A 23,095-nucleotide genomic window follows, 5' to 3' on the forward strand; every position below is an offset into this window, starting at 1 on the left:
TTTAAAATCAATGGGAAAATCCCATAGGAAATATTCCGGTGGAATATTTTGCGTGGTAACCACTGCCACCAGCCAGAAACTCGACAAGGGGGGACTGGACAGTCCCCCCTTGGAAACAGACCCAGGGGCAATCTAATTAACCCCTTCCAGTACTTCCACAATATGATGGTTTGTACTGGTTCTGTTCACAATTTTGGACTAGTAAATTCAAAGGTGTCTTTACATGCCCTGGGAAACAGTAGTCAGTCCCAGGGTATGGAGTCTATGTTTGGGGGTCATTATGACACCTCTGTGTTACTGCACTGAGGGTGCTGTGTAACACACACACTAAAACAGATGATACCCTATGGAGTAAAAAGACCCCATAGCCCATAAGCACACAATAAGTCAAAGACATACCTCAAATCATGCCTAAGAGTGGGAGGAAAAGAGTCTCACTCTTAGCAGGAGAAAAAAAACAAACCCCAAAAATCCAGCAAAGCTGCTGGGGGACTCACTAGGTTTGGGAAATTAGCCTTATAAGAGAATTCTCCCTAACACTCCCAACACTTGAACGTGCGGTAAAAATCTGAGGATGGCTGCCAGAGGAGAGGCTTGCGTAGAGGGTAGTCATTGTATAGGGGCAGTATGACCCAGAGCTCAGTGATTGGTTTATAGGAGAAAGACAGTTTAGAAACGAAACTGAAACTTTTTTCTTTTACCAAGGATTCCCAGCCTGACAGGGAATATTCATGAGCATGTGAATCCATGCCAGACCCCATGCTGGAGAACTTCAAGGCACGAGCAATGTCCAGCAACGAAGGGTTCGGGAAGAAAACAGGCAACACCAAAGGCGTAGGTAAGATGGAATTCTGACAGAACCTTCAGAATGAAAGTGGGGTGCATATGCAGTACCACCATTGATTCGTGGAATGGCATACATGGCTGCCTGAAGTATAGGGCCTGAATCTCACCCACTCGTCTGGTTGAGGTGATGGCCACAAGGAATGCCGTCTTCCATGAGAGAAACTTGAGTGGTGCCTGATGCAAAGGTTCGAAAGGGGCCCCCCATGAGTCTTGTCAGGACCACGCTGAGTTACCATGCCAGGGCAGGTGCCTTCACCAGAGGGAAAGATCGAAAAAAGCCCCTTGAGAAATTTCCTGACAAGTCTGTGGGACCACAGCGAGATTCTTTCCGTGGATCTGGTGTAGCGAGAGATGGCTGCCAGGCGTACCTTGATGAATGCGTGAGCCAGCCCAGCTTTTGTCAAGAAAATCAAGTATGGAATAATCTGTGGGGTCGCGATCCTCAGAGGGTAATCTTCTGTGACCGGCACGACTTAGCAAAACACTTCCACCGATGACCGTAGGTTAGTAGGCCGACATCTGCTCTGAGAACTGGAACCATTGAGCTCTGAGAGCCCATTGAAGGGACCTCATTCTCAGGAGGGCTTCTGGCACCTGAAAAATTTAGGGTGCCATGAGGCCGAGGAACCTCAAATAAAAAAAATAAAAATCTATGGCCGGGAGACACTGGGCACTTAAAAATGCGGTGACCATCTGTAGAATGTCTTGAGCCCTCACCTCGGGTGGCAAGGTCTTTCCCAAGGATGTATCCAGAACAGCTCCGAAGAACTGGAGTGTCTGAGAAGATGTCATATGGGACTGCTTGTAATTGAGGGAGAAACCCAGTCTGTGAAGGGAGTGGCAGGTGATGTTGAGATGATCCAGGTCTTGTTCGGGAGAACGCGCCCTGATCAGCCAATCGTCCAGGTAAGGGTAGATGTGAATTCCCCCTCTGCTGAGACTCGCTGCCACGACCGCCATCAGTTTGGTGAAAACTCTCCAGGCGGAGGTCTGCCCAAATGGCAGAACTCGAAATTGATAATGAGAACCGCTAACTGCGAACCTCAGGTATTTTCTGTGCTTGTGATGGGTTGGCACATGAAAATAAGCATCCTGCAGGTCCAATGACGCCATCCAATCCTGGAGTTGGAGGGCCTGAAGGATCGGAGAAAGTGTGACGATCTTGAACTTGTCCTTCCTGAGGAACTTGTTGAAGTATCTCAAGTCCAAGATGGGTCTCAGTCCTCCGTCCTTTTTGGGTATTCGGAAATAAGGGGAATACCAACCCTTGTTCCTCTCCATTACAGGCACCGGTTCTATAGAGCCTTTCTCTAGCAGGGTTAAAATTTCCTGCACAAGGAGCGGATCTGGAATCCTCAAAGAGTGGTTCACCAGTGGATTGTTCCGAGGTCTCTGTATAAAAGGAAGGCAGTAACTGTGGGCTATGGTTTCCAAGGCTCAAGCATCCGAAGTAATGTCTCGCTACTCTTCCAGATGCTGAGACAGTCTGCCTCCCACTGGTAAACTGTGACTCAAGACCTCAAAGGTTTTGAGGCGGCTGATGCAGTGGCAGATGGTAAAGTCTGGATTGCACATCCGGTGCAGAAGCCGACTTACTCAACCACGCAAATCTGTGCATAACAGTGCTAGTAGCCATGGCTCTACTTATGCTGTCAGCAGAATCCAGCCAGACCTGACTGAAGAGACTAGCACACACTTCTTTGCCGTCTCTAACTATGGCTACAAACCTGCCTTTCATCCCCATCGGGAATGTGCTCTGCCGCCATGAAAATGCAGTCCCATAGAGTGAACGTACATGTTGCAAGGGCACATTTTGAGTTGGATGATTTGAGTGCCATACTCCCTGCAGAAAATAGCTTCACCTTGCCCATCCATCTACTCTTTTGTCATCCCTATCTGGAGGGATGGTAGGGTAAGCCGCTTGCTTAGAAGTTGCAGTAGCTGCCTGTACCACCAGACTCTCTAAAGTGGGGTGTTTTGACAAGTAGTCTGGGTCACTACTGGAAGGGCTGTGGTACTTCGTCAAGTTTTTAATTTACAGCTGGATGGGTTTCCGGTGATTCCCAATTCGTCGCCACCCTTTTTTGCAGAGCAATGTGAAAAGGTAATATAGGATCTGACTGAGGACCCTTATCCAGGATGTCTGTCAGATCATCCTGTTTGAATGCCAATGGAGGCCTACTCCACCAGAGGTAGTCCATTACCTTTGACATGAGTTGTCTGTAAAACGCATCAGCATGCTCCCCAGCCTCTGGTCTCCCAAACTCCAACTCAGGTGAGGAGTCTACCCCACTGTCTATCTGCAGGTTATCATAAAGGTCTCTCAACCTTGACTCCTCTGAGATCAAACTTTCTGGTACAGTTGGTGTACCAAATTGGAGGCCAAATGGAGCTTCGTTATAGGAGGGCTCATTCTCCTCATATATAGAAGTAAGGGACTTAAAATAGTATTTTCTTGGTAGAGGCACAGAGGTCTTCTTAGGTATGAGGGGTTTTATGATTAATGGATTCGAATCTGGAGGAGCTGTCTTTTTCATTGGCGCCATAGGCTTTGGTGGGGCGCTCAGAGTTGATGGCGCAGCTGGGAATGATGGCGCAAGCTGGCGGATGCCTTCGGCGTCGAAGTCGAGGGTTTGGCTGGCGTCGGAGGCACCGCCAGCGTTGAACGTGTCGACGACCTCGACTTATGCTTTTGGATCCTTCGATGTTACGTCATCAGATCGAGGCCTCAATAGCTCCCTATGAGGATCAGGCCTGCGTCCCGGGCTCGAAGGCGCGCTGGATTTAGGTTGAGCACTTTCCTTCCTGGCTTCTTTCGAAAGGCACGGTAGGAGCATTGCTTGTAGGCTTTTGTTTTTCAAATATCTTGAGCATCTCTGCTCTGAAGGCCTCCCACTCGGCCGGAGTGGATTTTTTTAGTTGGGCAAGATACTCTCTCAGGGGAAGCGTCCGAAGATGAAGTCGAAGAAGGCAACCTATGGTGCCTCTTCTAGACTTCGTCGACGATGAGGAGTGGAGGGAGCCACTCTGCGATCTTGATTGCTTAACCTTCCTCCGAGGAGAGTCGCCTCTCGACTCGTTGGTTGAAGGTTTTTTTGTCTGGGTAGGAGATTTGAGGTTCTGACTGTTAGGAGGAATTTTCTGTTTAGGCTGAATTTCCTAACCTAGTGAGTCCCCCAGCAGCTTTGCTGGATTTTTGGGGTTTATTTTTTTCTCCTGCCAAGAGTGAGACTCTTTTACCCTCACTCTGGGGCATGATTTGAGTGTGTTTCTTTGAATCTAGATGTGTTTAATGGGCTGTGGGGTCTTTTACTCCATAGGGCTTCATGTGTTTTTGTGATGTGTGTTACACAGCACCCTCAGTGCAGTAACACAGGGGTGTCATAGTGACCCCCCAGTATAGACTCCATACCCTGGGACTGACTACTGTCTCCCAGGGCATGTAAAGTCACCATTGACTTTACTAGTCTTAAATTCTGAACAGAACCAGTACAAACCATCATATTGTGGATGTACTGGCTGGGGCAATTCAATTGCCCCGCGGTCTGTTAGTCGAGGGGGCACGTCTCCGTCCCCCCTGATCGAGTTTTGGCTGGTGGCAGTGGATACTACTTTTTATATTCAACCGCAAATATATCTTCCTATAGGATTTCCCATTGTTTTAGGCTACTATCTTTATTTAATTATTTACGGTAGCCTCGAACATACCGCCGGTTTATTTAATTAATATTAATTCTCCGGTTGGTATTTTTTGCCAAAACTTGATTCTAAAATGGCGTTTGTGTTCTTTTCTATGACTCCAACCCAAGTCGAGCCCTTTGTTCCACTTTTTGGCGGGCTTCTCCACAGAAGCCCTCCAAAGTGGTGCCACTCTGTCTGGGGTACTTAGGAGGGGTGGAGGGGGATTTAGGCACCCTGGACTGAGTTGCCTAGGCAACTCAAGTCGCACTCCGTCCCGATTGGCCCAAGTGGTGAGCCGGCCGGCTCACCACTTAGCATGTTTGAGTGACAGCTAGGCTGAGTGAATGGGGGTTTTCTGCATAAAAGCAGGGCTTTGGGGACTGGAACTTCAGAAGTCGCCACAGGACCTAATAATCCGATGAGGGAGAAGCTGAGCCGACCTGCCACGACGCCACCACCGGTGGAGCCCTGCTGGACCATCTCACCACTTTTCCCAACGACAGAGGAGATCTCCTGCCAGAGTCTTCTTCCTTTGACTGGTGGGGATAACCAGTTTCACCGTCTTTTCGACTTCCCGACGTACCTCGTGGCCGCCTTGCCTGTGCTAAGCACCCCGGCAACCGGGATACCACGTTTTACCACGACCGCAAAACAAAGGTACCACCTTTAATCGGAAAACTCCGCGGCTGGTTTCTTCCCTGGTAGTGCAACGACCCTCATCTTTCCTCCAAGTCGAGATCTTCTCTTCCCCTGGACGACGACGATGCGACTTGCACCCACTACCAGGAACAACTGCCACCGCTGGAGGATCCTTCCCACTTAAGGTACCGTGTCCCAGCAGGCTTCCCTTGCTACCGACTGTACGGGGTAGATTTAGCACCCGGCTTTCGAACCTGGGTTTGCCTGGGACACCCTGGCTAAACTTTCCTAAGCCTCTCTAAACTCTTTTTGAACTCTCTGCAAGACTTTCTAAGCCTAGTGTAACTGTGTGATCTTGGGCGCATTTGAGCTCTGCTCTCTCTAAGAGTGGGGCCAGCCTTTGGACTTTGGCTCACCAGTGACTTTTGCTCTTCTGCCTTGCTAACAGTGTTCCTAAATCTTAGAGTGGTGTACCTTTCCATATTCTGTCTTTTTCCCTCCCTTTCTCACAAACGTATTGGAGTGCCATCTAGTTAAGCGCTCACCTCTGTATAAAAATAAGTGGTGTTTTACTGAGACTTATCTTATAAGGAAAAAGGAGTGTATATATTACAATAGTAACTGCGTTTAGAATATTTTACAACAAGAGTGCTGGAGTGTTTCAAACAGTGTGTTTTTAAATAAATAATTATATACTTTGATACCAAAGCTCTGGTCAGTGTTTGCTTGTATTGGTGTGTCCGAGTGCCTATTGTGTATACTTTGCATACTGCCTAATTCTTCTTGAGAGAAGTCTGACTGCTCAGCCACAGCTACCAGGTAAATCTGGGTGGTACAGGCTGCTACCAAGTGGGTTTACTGCTAACACCTGTAGTCCTAAATCTTTTGCAGTGTTCCCTAAGGGAACTGCACAGGTTTCTGCCTAACACTGACCTAACGTCAATTTCCCCTTTTCTTCCTTCAAGGTCTTTCCTGTCATCGACTGGCACTTGGAGCAGTATGAGGTGTTATGGTCTACCCCGAGGCACCACAAACATACGATGAGGATCGGTCAATGACATTTTCGACCCACCATCACAACACTTTTTGAACACGGTCTTCGGTGTGGTCTGTGTTGACGAAGACATTCTCGATTTCTCAAAGAAATTAAGTCATCAAGAAGTGAAGAAGCGCGCCATATTTCTTGAACCGATAGCATTTGCGGATAAACAGAACTGAAGCCAAAAGGCGCTGCACATGCTATATATGACTATGACATCATCCTCGAGACGGAGGCCTTCGAGGGACATCAAGTCGACGCCATTGACGCACAGCGCCCTGTGCCGAAAAATGTTGTGGAAGCATCTGAAGCTGGATATCGAATATCAAAGATGAATACATGGGAGGACAATCCTTTCGAAAAGGGGATACACTGCATCTCGCCAGCACTCCACATAAGGTGAGGCGTGCTAGTTTCACATATTAAATGTAAAGGGGTTGGAAATTCCTCTTTAATGTTGGGAACAGTAGTTCACCCAAGATGAAAGAAAATTAAAAGGGAAACCCAAATGGGCAACGCAGCCAAAGCCCAAAAGTTATAGGGAAATATAAATCCATACACACACTATAGAGATAAAAAGAGAAAAGACTAGGTGAAAGGGGGAAAAGATTACCACTCCCCTAGGAACAACGAAAAATAATCAAGTCCAGCAAAATGTTCCGGGGTTAACACATGTAAGCAAGATTATTCATATAATTGAAATTTTTACCCAACAAGTCCATATGTTTCTGGAGACATATGTCTGCTTTCCTAACAAAAAACTGTGCCGTTAAATGGAACACATAAGAGTTGTGCCTGGACATCCTAGATGAAATTTGTACTTGTCCAGAAGTGTTTGCATATAACTGCTGCAGCCACCATGGACCGTGTTGCACAGTCTCTGGTAGCCAGGCCCGTTTCCAGAATGTTCCTCATGGTATCTTTACTGCATCGTACCAGTTGCTTCCCATATTCCTGGAATTCAGGGGGAGAATGCGTGGTTGCATCTTCTGCGCCTCCCAGAGAGCATGAGAATACTGGGCTAAGATACAGAGGCATTCAATGTATTTGATGCTAGGCTTCCTTTTGAAAGAATTCACCCCTCCTCGCAACCCAGAGTCTAAATTTCTCTGATTTTTTGTCTGGGAAACAGACAAATATTTGTTCCTCAATGGTTAGGAGGGAAAAAATAAAATAAAAGAAGAAGAGGATCTCTTGCTCCTACCCTATGTTTCTGTGCTATGCGACTGTCCACAATAGACCTAGAAGCAGGTGTAGCCTCAATTTCCCGGCCCTGCTCTGTGCAAGGGGTGCTCTTCCCCGGAGCAGGGACAGTTATGGATGACACCCCCCAAAACCCCAGTCCGCTGGATAGGGAGGTGCCCTGCAGGCCGCCAACATATCCGGCTACCTCACGTCAGAGTACCTTCTCTCTACTCAAAACCATGGCCATCTTCACAACCTACCCATTTAACTTTTACCCTACTTAATATACCCCTAATGCCCCAACTCTCTACTTCCACCCTACTTAACGTTTACCCTCATAACATTAGATAAAAATATACAAATAATTACTCATACATAGACTTACAACATATTTACAACATGAAACGCTATGTCACAATGGGGTGACTGCTGCAGTCAGTCACGCCTACACAACACCTTAAGTCTGACAATTGGGTGCTGGCTCTGGGCAAGTGGGTGAAGGAGTGCTCCTGAATGGTGGTCTGGTGACACAATGGTTGCAACAAGCTGGTCCTGTCCCCTGATGGGTCTGGGCCCTCTTCCTGCTTCATGGTGGCCCCCCGTCTGCCACGTGGGGCCAACAGCATTCACGGCGCTGCCCTCTCTCCTCTCCAAACCTGCGCACATGATGAACTGCTCACACTCACCGCTGCACACCCGCAGTATTTATAATACTTCAGGGTGGGCCCCATTGGCAGGGGGGCCCACCCGATATTACTGCTGACACTCAGGTGCTATTTTTAATCTTGGCGCCGTTCCTGTTGCCATGACGATGAGGCCACGCTCACCACCGCTCCCGCGGCCTCCTCCTGGCCCGGCCACTCAACAATGCGTTGTAGAACTCAGGGCGGGCCACGTCTTCACCCAGGCCACTCTGCTTTGCAGCCCGAAGCTTTTTTCACCCGGGTGCTTAACGGAGCGAACCAGGACTTCCCCCGCCGCCTCTTCAACCGGGTTGGCTGCCGAGGCCAACTTGAGACTTATACATTCACTGCTCCACCCTCTGGGGCGGAGCGGGCTTCCGCTGAGCGACTCTGCTTCACCTCCTGGGCTGCTCCTGGCATACACAGCCCGGGAGGACTTAACAGGCACGCCTGGCTGGGCAGTCCTTTGGGGGCACGGCCAGGCAGCCCGGTTAGGGTAACCCCCCCACAGGTGTCCTGGCCAGGGTGTGTTTTGTGAGCCCAGACATCAGTCCCAAACAACCTGGGCTGAAAATGTCTCGGGGGCTCGTCCGGGACAGCCCCCGGGTGGTCCGTGAGGCGTCATGGCCCAGAGGTGGCCGAGATGCCCCTGGCATAGCAGCTCGGCCCCACAGATAAGTCTATTTGGGGCTCCCCCATGCGCCAGCCAGCGCTGCTGGATGGGTTAAGGCCCTGGGGCCGCTCGAGGCAGCAACCCCCCACAGGTTAGTCTCTCTGTCTCTATTCTTAAACTGTCTTTTTCAAATGGTCTTTTTTAAATGCCTCTAGATTCTCTGCTCTACTACCCTTGTGTTTGCGTCTTTCTTCTTACGTATTCCCTCAGAGGACAACATGTAGCCGCACTAGCTGAGCCCCATGGGGCCACGGGCTACAGAGGCCTAATTGCACACTGGCAACAGATTAAGGAGGGCCTCACTGAACAGTAAAATAGGTACCTCAGGTTGCAAGATCTCATATATTGTGTTAACAGGCACCTCTTAAGAGATGGAAAAAGGTTCAAGAGTGTCAACTGAACGAGCGACCACCGGCCTGCACGTCAGTTTGAAAGGGTTTCAAAATATAACAATTGTAGGAACGTTCTTAGCAGATCCTCTACCAATCCAACCGATTTAGGGGCTGACCAGGGAAGGATCCTTGACCAGAACCTTCACCAATCACGGTCAGGCAAGGGCTTGGCAGGTAATGCAAGGACTTTATGCTGTTAAATACTATGTAGGTTGGGGGGAAAGGCGGGAAAAGTAGCAACTGGTATGTTTATTCACCCCTGTACTTAGATTCACGCAGGGACTACTTTGTTAGCTCCTAAAATCGCAGAGCCCCTGTGCTCTGCATCTTGGTTCCAGTTAAGGTGGTCTTGGGGTCACAACCACAGGGGTCACTTCGGCATCAGGATTTTGGGTCCAGCTAGTCAGCGGTTTTGCACGCTGGGGAGACACTTTCTTGAGACTGGACAGCTGGACAACACTGACACGAAGAAGAAAGGACCACTGTGTTGTAGACTACCAGAGAGAACCCCAGGGCACAATGCAGGTGGCGATCAGGGAAAGGCACTTTAAGAAAACATCTTAAGTGAGATGCTCCTCTTCGTAGGGGTCTTGGCTCCAATGAATATCTGCTGAATGGCTGCAAAATTCATTTTATTCAAGACTGGAGCTGTGTTGACCTCCAAGCCCACCATGGTAAGGCTCTGCACCATTCAAAGTGGCAGGGGCTGTCCAATCATGGACAGCTTCCCGCCACCAGATCTACCCAGCAACAGACACTGCAGCCAGGATGTGGACTTGGACAAGACAGTCCTGCCGCCACATCTTTCCAGAAACACACATAGCTGATTTGCCCCAGATTGGGCTTGCACTATATATGCAAATCCAGCCTTTAGAAGGCAGGAAGGCGGTCAGAATACAAGATAGCCAAAGGACAGGTGAAAATCTTGTGGGACGGCCATTTTTAGAGATACTAAAAGATACTCTAAAAGGCATTAAGCAGTAAAATGCAAAAGTGCACAAGAGAATATAAAACACAGTAGAAAAATATCGGGTTCCACCAGAATGTCTTGGACACATCAAGCAAGCAAACACTAAGCCACCAAAAACAAAGTTACAGGAAACAAAGTCCTTCTTTTATTCAGGATTCCAGCTGGAGTTGTCCTAAACTCCACCAATGGTATGGATCTGCACCATTTAAACTGACTGGGACTGCCCAATCCCGGACAGCCTCTGGCCACCACATCCTAACAGCAACAGACACTTTGGAATGGAAGTGGACTGGGTCCCCCAGATAGTCCAAAGTCCCACATCTGACCACTTACCTACATACTGCTGATGTGTCCAAGTAAGCTGGAGCTTTCCCTGAGAAAGCGCATACCACACATGGCAAATCGGTCCCTGAGAAGGCAGGAAGAAGGCCAAACAACAAGATGGGCAAAATACAGATTAAAATCTTGTTTCTTCTGCCATCTTAGAGTAGGTGGTACTCTAAAAGGAATTAAGCAGTAAAATGAAAAAGTGTACAAGACAATTAAATGAGACCTGATAGAAAAAGAGCAGCTGCCACCAGCCTGTCTTGTACACATCATGGGAGTAAGCACAAGTTACAAACAACAAAAATAAAGGGACTAAAGTATCCCTACCCCACATCATTGCAAGGTGAAGTGTGCAGTGTATTACAAACAGGGAATTTCACATCGGCGAACAGACTGATCAGTCCCCCTAAACAGATGAGCTTAGCAAGTCAAGTGAAGTAAACAAGCTTAACTTGCCCCCAAAAGCTTCAGGAGAGGTACAAAAGCATCACAAATCTTTCCTGCAACTGTCCCACGAGTGAGCAGAAGAATGCCATTGCCCGCACGCTCCTACAATTCAGAAAAGAACTCAAGACCCACCTCTTCAAGGAGTCTGTCCTCAACACCTAAGCCATCACGTTGCCCCCCGCGCCACCTGACTTGATACCCTCTTCTCCCCCTCTGTATTCTATCCCCTGCTGTGTAGCTGTTCTGTTACCACTGAAAGCGGTTCCGTTATGCATCTGTATTGTGGTGTATACCTCTGTAAAGCGCTCTGTTGCTTCTCGAAGCTAGGTCTGTGCTCAATAAATACAATAGTAATACAATATTTGGCAAAGCAGCAGCAGGCCATTCCGTCACAGCTGGCTTGTATTTCTTAGTCAGCTGGGCATTGACTGCTGGCGTCGAACATGGTAGCTGCCATAAAGCCCCAATGGTCTCCGATTTGGCTCTGTTAAAATACAGTGCCCATTTAGACAGAGGACCTTTGTCGAGGATATCAGTTGGGTAATAAGACTGAAGAGGTTTGGCAGGGTAGACTGCATGCCATAGAAAGGGAGTTTTCACATCGGGTCTAGAGAACATATCAGAGGCCAGGCGGCTGCAGCACAGGAGACCAGAAGGAAGTTGAGGAAGAGCTCCTTAGCAGAGAAGTTCAGTAGGAAGACCAGAAGGGCAGCCAGTATAGAAGCAGCAAGGTCTCAAAGTCATCTTATCTCTCCAACCTCTTCTGGGTAAGTTGATAACAAATCTCTAAAAGGGCCATGAGACTCACTAGTTATACATAGAATGCAAGTTACCCTGCCAACCAATCGACAACTGTGCAGCGCTTAAAGTCTTCACAGCAATCCTATTAGGATTGGCCAGCCAAACTCCATACACTTAAGCACACCCAAACGGATATTGATTGAGGCCTCTATGAGACCAGTAATACAAACTGAGCAGTGGCAGGCTCTGGGAAGCATAATGCGTTTGTTTTTCTTGTTATTTTATGTATGCGTACTTTGTCCGTACAGTTTTCCTCAATATGTTTTTCACCAAATTATATTTTTGTAAAAATATATCAGCTTTGTGTGGGCCTGGGGGTGGGGCATTTGGGGTTGAGGGCTAGAGGGGGAGGTTTGGGGACTTTCCAACCCAAAGTACACCAAACAAATAGCTCTGGTGTAGGATCTTTAAAACACATTGGTAGCCCAAAGGCCACCATATGGACCAACTGGGTATCAACACCTGCAGCGTTCACCACTCTATTGCCCAATATACATTCTGGGACAAAATGGGGTGGCACAAGAGCATGCCAGCCATGGAAGCCATGTGGACTACTAGGGGCAACACACCACAAATGAGTTGCATTAAAATGGCTGTCTGATAGTAAACAAAGTCTAGAAAACCAACTAGAAAACCAAAACCGCAGCATGGTTATGCAAATTGTATAGTTAGCAAAAGGAAATTAAACGTATTTATGACTTAACACCAATATCCTACATTAGAAACCACAAATCATGGTTTTTGGGTCTTCCGTTTACAAAAAGAAATATTTCAAATGGTGGATCTTATTGAATGAGGGATAGAATTGGGAAAACGTGACAATTCAACAAACATTTGACTTATCACAATATTAGGATACACAGATATTACATAGATTTTGTTAAATTTGGAAAAAAAGCTACGGAAAGCTACACAGACTTTAATGGCCACACTTACGTGAAATCTTTTCAGTAAAGTTAAACATTACTACATGGTCTTCAGTGGTGCTCTCTAAATGTTGCTTTTCTTCTTGTAGAGCCATGCCAATCAAGTGAAGAACCTACGGATACATACACAAGTTTTAAACAAATGGTAGTATTTGTTATTTAGAACACATTGACCGGTGGTAGTCCCGTTTTGCACTGAGATGAGCATTTTTAGTTGTGGCTATTTAGCACCACTGATAAGCCAAAACTATTATATTCAAGTTAAGAAAAGTGGGATACGAGATGTGAGCTGGACACAGCATGTGGGAGTCGTTAGGCTCTTTTCCCACCCATGACATGATCATCTATGACCATTCCCACCCATTTCATGCACAAAACTCCCTCTGTATCACACAAACAAACATTGTGCTAATATGTACATGCCCACATCTGTTTTGTGCACTGAAGTCCTGTTACAATCAAGTATTAGCAAAGCCAAAGATTTTGGTTTGTGTATAGGTATTACACTGGCATTTGCCCTGCCCTGCAAATGCCAATTTTCCTGCTGTTGCAATCTTATTGCCCGGTAGTATGATTGCAGTAGTGTCTGGCAAATATCTATCACATGCCTTTACATACAAATGCCACAATGATTACTTTGCAAACCTAGATTTGCTAATTTCACATACAATGGAGGGCTTAACTGAAAGATAAGCAAACAAAATGTAATTCACACCTACATCAACTCTCAGGTCAACTGACATATTTTTCCCAAAAACCTATTTCATTGCCCACTTTTTTTTTGTGAGTTATTAGAACTTTTCAACTGATCCAAAACCTCGTCTTTTAATTAAAAATGACAATAGCTTTCTGGCAAGAAAACAACCTTAAAAACTGTTACAAAAGCATTAGGGAGAATAAGTGGTAAACTACATGCATCATACGTTTTAGGGATAAAGTTGGGTAATCTGCATCCAAATGCCTTAATGTATGGTCTGCAAACAGTAACATTGTTTGAATCAAATCCTGTAGGAGTGCTTAAAATAGAAGTAGTTGCAGAGAGAATTACGAAAATAAATTATGAAGGGCTGCTCTACAAAAAGTGCATCATCCAGGGTATTAATAATCAAAATACTTCTTTATGTGCAAATGTACATTTCCTTAGATGGCAATCATACCATTCAAATGTCAATCATACAAACATTCCAGAGTTGAGAAGTGAGGTTACATATGCTAAGATCGAATAATTGCAAATTCCTTCAGGGAAGTTAGGCAGAATCCTGTGCAGTGCGCTTAGGGACCACTACACACAATTAAGACTACAGGTGGTAATACAAGTTCAATTTGGTACAGGCCTGTACTACTATGTTAAAGTGGTAGCAGTGGCGGAGCAGCCAGGCTTATCTCAAGAGTATATGAGCAGTAGAAGCTATTACACAAAGGGACAACAATCACTGTGACTCAAGCAAACACTGACTCAAGGTTTCAGGTAAAAAATATAAGCACATTTATTTTTAAACCATCTGTTATAAAATACTTCACTTCTATAAATTCGAAACCACACGTAAAATACACTACACACAATCAATTCCACTTGTGCCAGTAAATTCAAGGTAAATACATTAGGATTTGACAGACCGGTGTTGGATACTCACGCATACCCGCGGATAGAAATGCTCACGAAGTTAAAACACACTTTGTACTTAAGAATTTCAAACAAGGGAAAAGTGAATAAAAATCAAAGACAAAACTTTTTCGAGGCAAGGAGGCTCGAGGACTGGTTCAAAGATACAGATTAAAGTCCATAGGACTGCGCCAGTGTCAATGGAGCAGATGCTCAGTTGCTGAGGATCACACGTTGAACAGTCTGAGATTCGAGATGCCAAGAGTTCGTAAGATTGTCAAATGGAAGTAAAAGTTATAAGAAAGAGGGAAGAAAGAACAAATCTTTGTGGAGGAAAAGGGTTCACGCCGATTCCGGCTGGTCAGACGGAGAGAATTACCAAGTGCACAGTACCTTATTCCGTTGGAGAAAAGCTGGTGGCACGGCAGTTGTTCCTGGTAGTTCCTGCAGACTCACAGTTCCTGCGGCTTCAGTCGTGGGGACAAGATGGACGACGTCTGGAGCGATCTGCACTACCCAGGGATGAAGCCAGCAGCAGCGAAAAAGAACGATGAATAAAAGGTGTGCTCCTTTAAATCAGGAGAGGGTTCTTCTGATGGCTATCCGGACCACTACAGCACAGCAGTGATTTCGACCCAGGAGAGGATTCTCTGACTGAAGAAAAGACTAGCTGGTTGATCCCACCAGGCTCAAGGGAAGAAGACTCCGGACTGGATCGTCTCTGGTTGCTGAAGGGTAGATAGCTCAGGACTGCAGCAGGGCTTCACCGGGACTCGGGGTTGCAGCAGCCGTCTGCTTCTCTTCGGTTCCTTGCAGGTCCAGTGGCGACTGACTTCTAGCCCAAGAGTCCTGCCTTTTATGCCAAAACACCCCATTCACACAGCCTGGCTGTCAATCAATCAGCAGGGGGGTTTGTCCAGCCCGGACAACCACCTCAGCCAATCAACGCACAGTGCGACTCGGGTCTCCAAGGAGACCCTGTGCAGGGGGGGACTACACCCCTCCCTCCTATTCAGCCCACCTACACACCCAGACGCCAAAGGAGGGCTTCTGGTCAGGAGCCCGCCAAAGGTTGGCAAACAAAGGAGGCACACCTGGTTTGCCGCGCAAAGAAAGACCCAAGAAGGATGTTAACAAAAAGAAATGGCGATTAAACCCAATCAGAGCTGAAATAAAAAGTATTTGGGCTAGCGGGTTTAAAGTTCGAGGCTACTAAAATAGCCTAAAACAATACCACGTTATGTAATATATCCGTGGTAGGAAAATTAGGGTAGATACCACTGCCACCAGCCAAGTCTTAATGTTAAGGGAGTGAAACAATGCTCCAAGAGGTACAGATAAAAAGGGCTAGGAATTAACCCTTTCCAATACTCCAGTAAGATGGGGTGTACTGGATCTGTGGTTAAATGACTATGTAAAGTTAATGAACTTTACCCTTTTCTGGGGGACAGTAGTCAGCCCCAGAAATGGAGTCGGTGGTAAGTCCAAAAGACAACCCTGTGTTACTGCACTGAAGGTGCTGTGTAACACACAAAAGAGGGGGCTACTGAAGTGGTGTACTCCAGAGTCTACAATCACAAAAACAGATGAAATACACATGGCAAAACACAGGTAAGAGTGGGGGAAAAGCTCACATTCTCACCAAGTAGAAAAAATAAACTCCAGAAATCCAGCAAAGCTGCTGAGGGACTCACTAGGTAAGGGAATTTAGCCATAGAATGAGAATTCTCCCCATTTGGCATTGACCCGCCTTTGTAAGGCTACATGAAAGGGAAGAATAGGGTCATGCTGGGGTCCCTTATCTAAAATAACTGTAAGATCATCCTGCTCAAAATGTGGTGCAGGTCTATCCATCCCAGATATTCAATGGCTCTAAACATTAGTTGTCTGTATAGTTGTCTGTATGAGCTATCAGCCTGGTCTGAGGGATCTGGTCTTCCAAATAGAATTTTGGGAGAAGTATCTATCCCACTTGCAGTTTGCAGAATCTCATGCAGATCTTTTATCCTTGACTCCTCGGATATCAGAGCCTCTAGAACACGATTTGTCCCATATTGCAAACCAAAAGGACGCGATTAATACGAAGAGGGTTCATGGTCCTCATAAATAGAAGAAAGTGACTTAAAGAAGTCCTTCCTTGGTAGTGGGAGATAGAATCTCTCGTTTTTTCTACCCCCTTCGAGGATTTTGTTACGTGTGTCGATAATTGCATTGTGAGGGCTTCGACAACTGAGGCGAAGATTACAATGATATCTCTTTCAACATCTAAGATTTTTTCTCTTCCCTGTCTGTAGGGATATTTAACGACGTGGATGTTGCGGGCCTGGTGGATATAGTGGCAGCCTGAACTACCAGCCCTTACGGGGAAGGGTGTGATGAGAGGAAGGAAGGGTCCCCTCTCGCCGGCCTGTACTTCCCCGTGGCATTGGTACTCGCGGGGGGCGAAGTGCATGGATTTTGCCAGATGGAAGCCAAAGGGTCAGCTGTGGTCTGATTGAAGGGCATGTTGTGCCCAATAGCCAGGCCCTCATCCAGGATATTGAGGCCGAGGGTGTCAACCACTTTCTCTACTAATGTCCTAAAATTGACATGAGAGTGAGTGTAGGGTTGTTTTTGTTGCATCTCAAGGTCTAGAGACGTGTCCAACCCGCTGGCATCTTGAAGACCCTTAGCGCAAGTGCCACCAAATTGTCTGGCTCCTCGAAATAGTCTAGACCGGCTGATCCCACAAAGATGGGGGTCGACCTCTTTGTACTCCTTGGCCTGATCGGTGCCGAAAATCAACCACATCGAGTCGAAAAAGCCTGTCCAAGATAGCGGTTGAAAGGCAGAGACATCACTGGTCGATGTCAAGGGCTTTTCCTTCGGTTCCGTAGCTCTGGGTGCCGAGGCAGAGGGTTTAGTCACTTGAAGAGGAGCCTTAGAGGCCGATGGATTGGGTACCGGCACTGATGGCTCCGATGGGCGCCGTGGGAGAGGCTTCTAGAGGGCAATTTTCATGCCTCTTGGGGCACAGAGCCCAAAAGCTCAGTCGGCGCCGAAGGCATCTACTTCCTGGCAAGAGTGGGGTCGGGGGTACAGATTGACACTTTGGCTGCCGAGGTCTGCTGGTCAGGGGTGGGAGCCGAAACACTTCAAGCATTTCTTTCTTGAAAGAATCCCACTCTTCGCGAGTGGTCGGTCCCTGAGAGGGCTTACCTCGCTCTGAGGAAGAATCGGATTGCCGCTGATGGTGGCATCGCTTCTTCCGTGAGGAAGAGGATGAGGACATACTTCTGTAGTGGGACCTGGCGTTCTTTTGCAGTGCCGGCCCTCGTCGTGACGAGTGGGCTCCTCACTCTCGGCATAAGACAACCGGACTGGAGACCGCGCCGGAGCCTTCGGCGACAGTCAGCCCAGGGCCAGCTTACCGACTGTCTCGTAGGGAGTGGGACGTGGGTTGCATTTTGGTCGCCGTGTCGCGAATGTAACCCAAACACCATAAACAGACGTCGTGTGGGGCTGTCACTGACATTTTGGCCTCGCAATCGGAGTACCGATTGAAACCTGAGGTCCATTACGAAAACATATCTAAGTGCATCGAAAAAAACGTAGTCTGAAAACCTAGAGTAAAAGTGAGTAGGCTCCCGATGCAGCATGTGAGTATGTGGAAACAAGTAAATGAAGCATGGAGCATAGTGACGTGGTATATGTATGGCACCTGACGTCACTTCCGGAGCCGATTATCGACCACCATTCAAGGTGTATCGACAGCCGAGTCGAGGACCACTACACAAACACGTCAAGAACATTTCCGAGCAGCAGAGCTGGATGATGGATATCTATCAAGATGAGGAATCTACAGGAGACAAGCAATCCATTGAACTAAGGATTGACAATATGTTTATTAGTATAGGCCCTTTTATTTTGATCAGACTCTACTAGCACTGCGTTATTATTTGATGGTCGTAGCTTGCTCACTTCTTTGGATTTAGCATTAGATGGGCGTTTTCCAAACCCAATTGAAGTTTGATAAACACCCTTAAACTGTGATCACTTATGTCCGTCTTCACGGTATGATACCATGCCTATCCTTACACCATATTAGGACGGTTTGCTTAGTTATTCGTTTACCTGTTTTTGGACTTGTATATCCAATGAATTGCTGGTCTTCCAGCCTGAATTGTCTTGTCCTGGTGATGAAGAAACTCAAGAGTCCTCTTGGGGGTCGAGCATATGTAGTCTTTCTTCCTCCTTGGATGGATGAGATGGTGGATACAAAGCTGGCAAACAAATTGTATGTGACAGGTGGAACTCTGATAGACCTTGCACTTTAAGAGTCAACTTGTCTTTGGTAAAGACAGTAAAAGAAGCTTTAACAGGTCTTGCAATTCCAGGAACGGGGCAGAATTAATGGCAGAGGCACAAGGCAAAGCAGCAGACCTGAACCTAGAAGACGACCTGGAACTGAGCCAGCAGGTGTGCAGTCTACTAAGGCACCAGTCCCGGGTTCACAAATGAAGAATACACTCAAATGAAGAGTTTACTTTTTGGTCCATAACAAGGAGAGAATTTTCCACAGCAGCAACTGTAAATAGCCTTTCTTTCGGAGCATCACAGTTCAAGCATAAAAATTGGGGGTGCTCTGGATTGGGTAAAGGATGGGACCCCTGCCTTGGGAGAGTAAATCCACTCTCAGGTTAAGACGCTGAATGCAAATGACTATATCCTAAAGGTCCAGGAACTACATACTCCAGGCCCAATCTGGGAAAATATTAATTACAGTGGTACCGGATCTCCTCAACCACCTGAGAACGAGAGAGAACCTGCGTGATCACATACAGCAGTGGAAGATTCCATCCAACTACAAATGCGTCCCCCAATGCCCTTTTCCTGGAGGAAATTCCTTACAGCAGAACAGCTTGCACTTCCTGTTCACTCAGGAGATAGAGAGGTGCCTCTGAGGAAGGGCCTCCTGGTATAGCTCCCACTAGTGGGAGAGCAAACCCTGCATGCTCAGTGCATTCACCACCAACTTCTCTGTCCCGGCTGGGTGCGCCACTAAGAAGGAAATGTTGAACACCCAGAACCAGAGCTGCCTTGCTTCCCTGCACAGGGGCAATGATGCCTTACTCCCCCCTTTTGTTAAGGTAGCGCATGGCCACTGTGCTGTTAGGATCAGGTTATTTTCGTTGGGAGAAAGTTTAACAGTGCCTGCAAGATTTCCAGCAGCTTCCACAGGTTGGTATACTGTTGGGACTCTGCCAGGGACCAGGGCTAGCTCAATGTGAATTTACCCAGATGAGCGCCCCGCCCTTCAAGGAGACATCTGTCATCAGTCACCTCTGACAAGGCTGCCAAATTGGTTCTCCCACCATCACATTCTCGACAGGCCCACCACAGAAGAGTTAAGATGGATTTCTAGAGGGACAGATTTTAGGAGATTACCCTAGTTCTAGTGAACAGGGCAACTCAGATGCTAGCCAAAACCTAATCAAGGTAAACGTGGAGAGCAGTAAATGTTATCTGGCGAGTGCGGTCAGGGGCCCTCAACGAGTCAACACAATATAATACACAATAATTCAATTTAGACAGGTATGTATAAAATACAAACATTTATTCTAGGGCTTTTACACACAGAAAAATTAAACTAGCATGTGAGATTATCGGACAATAGTCAAACATATATACATTCGCCATAGGTTGATAAATGCATTAAAAGTTATTTATTACACAATCAAGTAGATTCAATGCAGGAATGATGAAACCAAGTCACATGTGAATTTCCCTAACTACAGCAGTCCAATCCCTAATAACAGTGAGCCTTGTGCCAAAATGTCACAGGCGCACCAATGCTTCTCCCCAAAATGTGTTCCCTGTAGGTAAGATCTAATTTATGTGTGATGGTGTCAGTTCAAAGATGATATTCAACAAGGTTACTAAGGTAAGTCATTTTGTTTTTATCTTTCAGAATATACTTCCCAGGTTCAACGATCAAAAGACAACGTAATGGAAGATTGGGATACAAAGGTACTTGTTCCCAATGCTATCGAGGACAGGGGCAGATAATGCATTGCGTTTACTTACCATCTTGACTCAGATTTTCCCAGATAACTTGATGGGTCGACTGGCGGATTTAGTTGTGGATGGAGGTTGGGAAGGGGACTGGAGGAGGAAGGGCTGTAATGGAAGTTGGATTTCCCATTTTTGGTTCCAGTGAGAGATGCAAAGGAGCTGTTGGTGCAAGGATTCTTCCCATGAGGTCCAGATGCAGGAAACTCTGGCGATGAAGAAATTCAAGATTCAACGATGCAGGCCCCTTCAGGACACTTTACAGGACGGGGGCAAGTGAGTTCCAGCGACGACCATCGCACACAAACACCATGCATCCTTCCAGTCACAGTTAAATAATCTTCTCTAGGAACGGATCCCTTGAGGGTTGGATGCTGAAATTTGGTGGGAAGGTGACATGTACCACAAACTGGAGACTACCAAAGTCCCGGCTGCAATGGCGGAACTGCGATGCTTATGGTGTAGTAGCCCACGAGCAAGCTGATCAGTCCACTGGGTGGGTCTAGGGACGCTTCTGAAAGCTCAGGATGGCTGTATGCTCGAAAGGGCATAAAGACTAGTTGGTCCCACTAGTCCAAGGGCTGAAGCACCGCTCAGAGTCTTCAGAGATCCGGTAGGAATGGGACTAGACACACGAAAGCAGCAGCTTTCCCGGGCAAGCGCATAACCTTATATGGGATTTCCTGACTGGCAAAGCAGGAACCAGGCCAAACTACAATATGGCCGAAGAAATATCGAAAATCCTGTGTCACAGCCATTTTAGGGCACTAGCCACATTTAGTAGCCAGACGTGGTAAATGAAAATAAGCACACTCGAAATACTGCAAAAATGGTAAAAATAGATCTGCTGTCACCAGCTTCTCTTTAAGCACATATAAAAGTACTGAAAAACCCCAACTGTAAAAAGCTAGGGTGATAGAAAAGTATCCCCATTGCACTGCATTTTAAGATGCTGTGTACTATGTTAAAAAGTCACAAAAGGAAAACTGTTTCACACTAGTGATAGTCTGAAGGACTGACCAGTTTCGCCATAACAAATGAGAAAAAGGCAGGGGAAGTGAATTTGAAGTCTTTACTTCTCCAAAAGTCACAACAGGTTAAAAAAACAAAGCTAAAACATTGGGAGAAACTATGGAGGTCAAGTTGCCAAAAGAGAAATCTTTCCCAACAGAAAGGTTGTGCGACACCAGAGTCAGAAGTTTAAAGAGATCTGTCACACTGCCAGAGAGCTGTTAACACGGGGATCTGAGAAGCCATGGAAGGGATCTCATCACAAAGTGAGCCTCTGGCACTAAAAAAATGCAGGAAACCATGGAGCATGAGGAAACGAAGACGGTAAGAGGGCAGATGAATGTTGGCGTTCTGCAACTTCGACCAACTGGTTGATATTTTCTAACTGGTCCTGTCACCTGAGACTTCTTGAAGTTCAGGAAGGACAATCTGTTGGAGACAGGGTTGTCTCACATGGCCAGACCCCGCTCCGTAGAACAAGCCTTGAAGAGGCAATTATCTTATGTGATGATTCACTAGATGTTGTCACTTCTCCCCAAGGGGGAGACCTTTCCCATGAGGCCAGGGAGGTGAGGCCGCTGGGGTGGGTGGTATAATACGGGAGGATCTCATGGGACTCTTCCTCTAGGGATTAAAATGACCATCTAGGTAACCACCCTTATGAGAAAATAACACCCCCACATCCTCTAACTTCTGGTAACCTCTTTGTAGACAGTAGGCCTATGTACTGTTATAAGGCAGAGTACCTCAAGGTTCTGATAAGTACTGAGTCAAAGATGCAAGCACTGGGACGAGTTGGCCCCGCGGAGCAATAAAGACGATACGTGTGAAAGAGAAGAAGGACCTCTACAATAGGCCCATACACTGCTGGCAACATGGTCTAAAAATCGACAATGGACTAAACACTTGTTCTAAGGGCAGCATGGGAAGACTGCAGGTGTGTTGCTCACCGAGCGCAGGAGTTACAAACCTGCATCACTGATCCTGTGGGAGAGAACTATGATCGGAAGGACTGCAGGAGCAGACCTGTGCCTAGCAATGTCGAGAGGAGGAAGGGATGCACAAGGCAGCCGGGAATGCCGTAGCACAGCCGGAATGAAAGCAAGAATCTGGAGAAGCCTAACGTAGCACCCGCCGTCCCAGGGAGCCTCAGCGGCATGCCAAAACCTCAACAAGGTAAAGGGTGGCACGAGAGACCCTTAGGCGACGCGGGATGACGTACCAAGACAACGCATGCATTTGTCCCTAGGTGTCTTTGCAACCATAATGCTTAGGTGGCACAACAGGGGCAGAAAGCCTTCACACATTCTCCTCATTGCAGTAGTGGAACGAAGCCGGTGGACCCCTAAGGAAAGGTCGAGGACCCCCAGTTACAAAGAACATGAGAGGGAGAGTCCCTCATGACAGTAGCAGGGATAAACCCACTGACATCCAAAGGAGGGTCAATGATCCTAAACAAGATAAGAGTCATCTTCTTCCTGACAGTACTTGGCAGGAGAGTGAACCAAGAGGGACAGTTCAAAGAAGGGAAGACAGGGTTGCAGACCATCCTAACTGAGATGGGTGTTGTGAGACTAATGAAAAGGAGCCCAGGGGAGAGTCAGTAAGTAACTGACAACAAGATACCAGGAGAAGGGCGTCATTCTTCTAATAACCCGGTCCGGCAGTAGGGTCCAAAAGGCCTGGGGAAGGGAGTCATTCCCCCATGCTATTTGAGACTGGACGTCAGGTGATGGGAGACAGTCTACTGGCCCTACCAAGAAAGTATTGTGTGGAACTTTACTATACCCCCGGACAACGTGTGAGACACCAGATGATAAT

General features: G+C 47.0%; 1 protein-coding gene across 3 annotated transcripts in view; it reads right to left on the minus strand.

The window, feature by feature from the left end:
- UBR2 (ubiquitin protein ligase E3 component n-recognin 2) overlaps positions 1-23,095 on the minus strand; it is a 2,523,611-nt gene that overhangs the window by 1,109,808 nt on the left and 1,390,708 nt on the right. For all 3 annotated transcript variants that reach the window (XM_069608499.1, XM_069608498.1, XM_069608497.1), the window contains one exon: positions 12,620-12,722. In XM_069608499.1, coding sequence (XP_069464600.1) covers positions 12,620-12,722 — 103 coding nt within the window. The remainder of the gene's footprint in view (positions 1-12,619; positions 12,723-23,095) is intronic.

This window comes from Ambystoma mexicanum, chromosome 4q (assembly GCF_040938575.1).
Source record: "Ambystoma mexicanum isolate Mex_15411 chromosome 4q, UKY_AmexF1_1, whole genome shotgun sequence".
Classification (NCBI taxonomy): Eukaryota; Metazoa; Chordata; class Amphibia; order Caudata; family Ambystomatidae; genus Ambystoma; species Ambystoma mexicanum.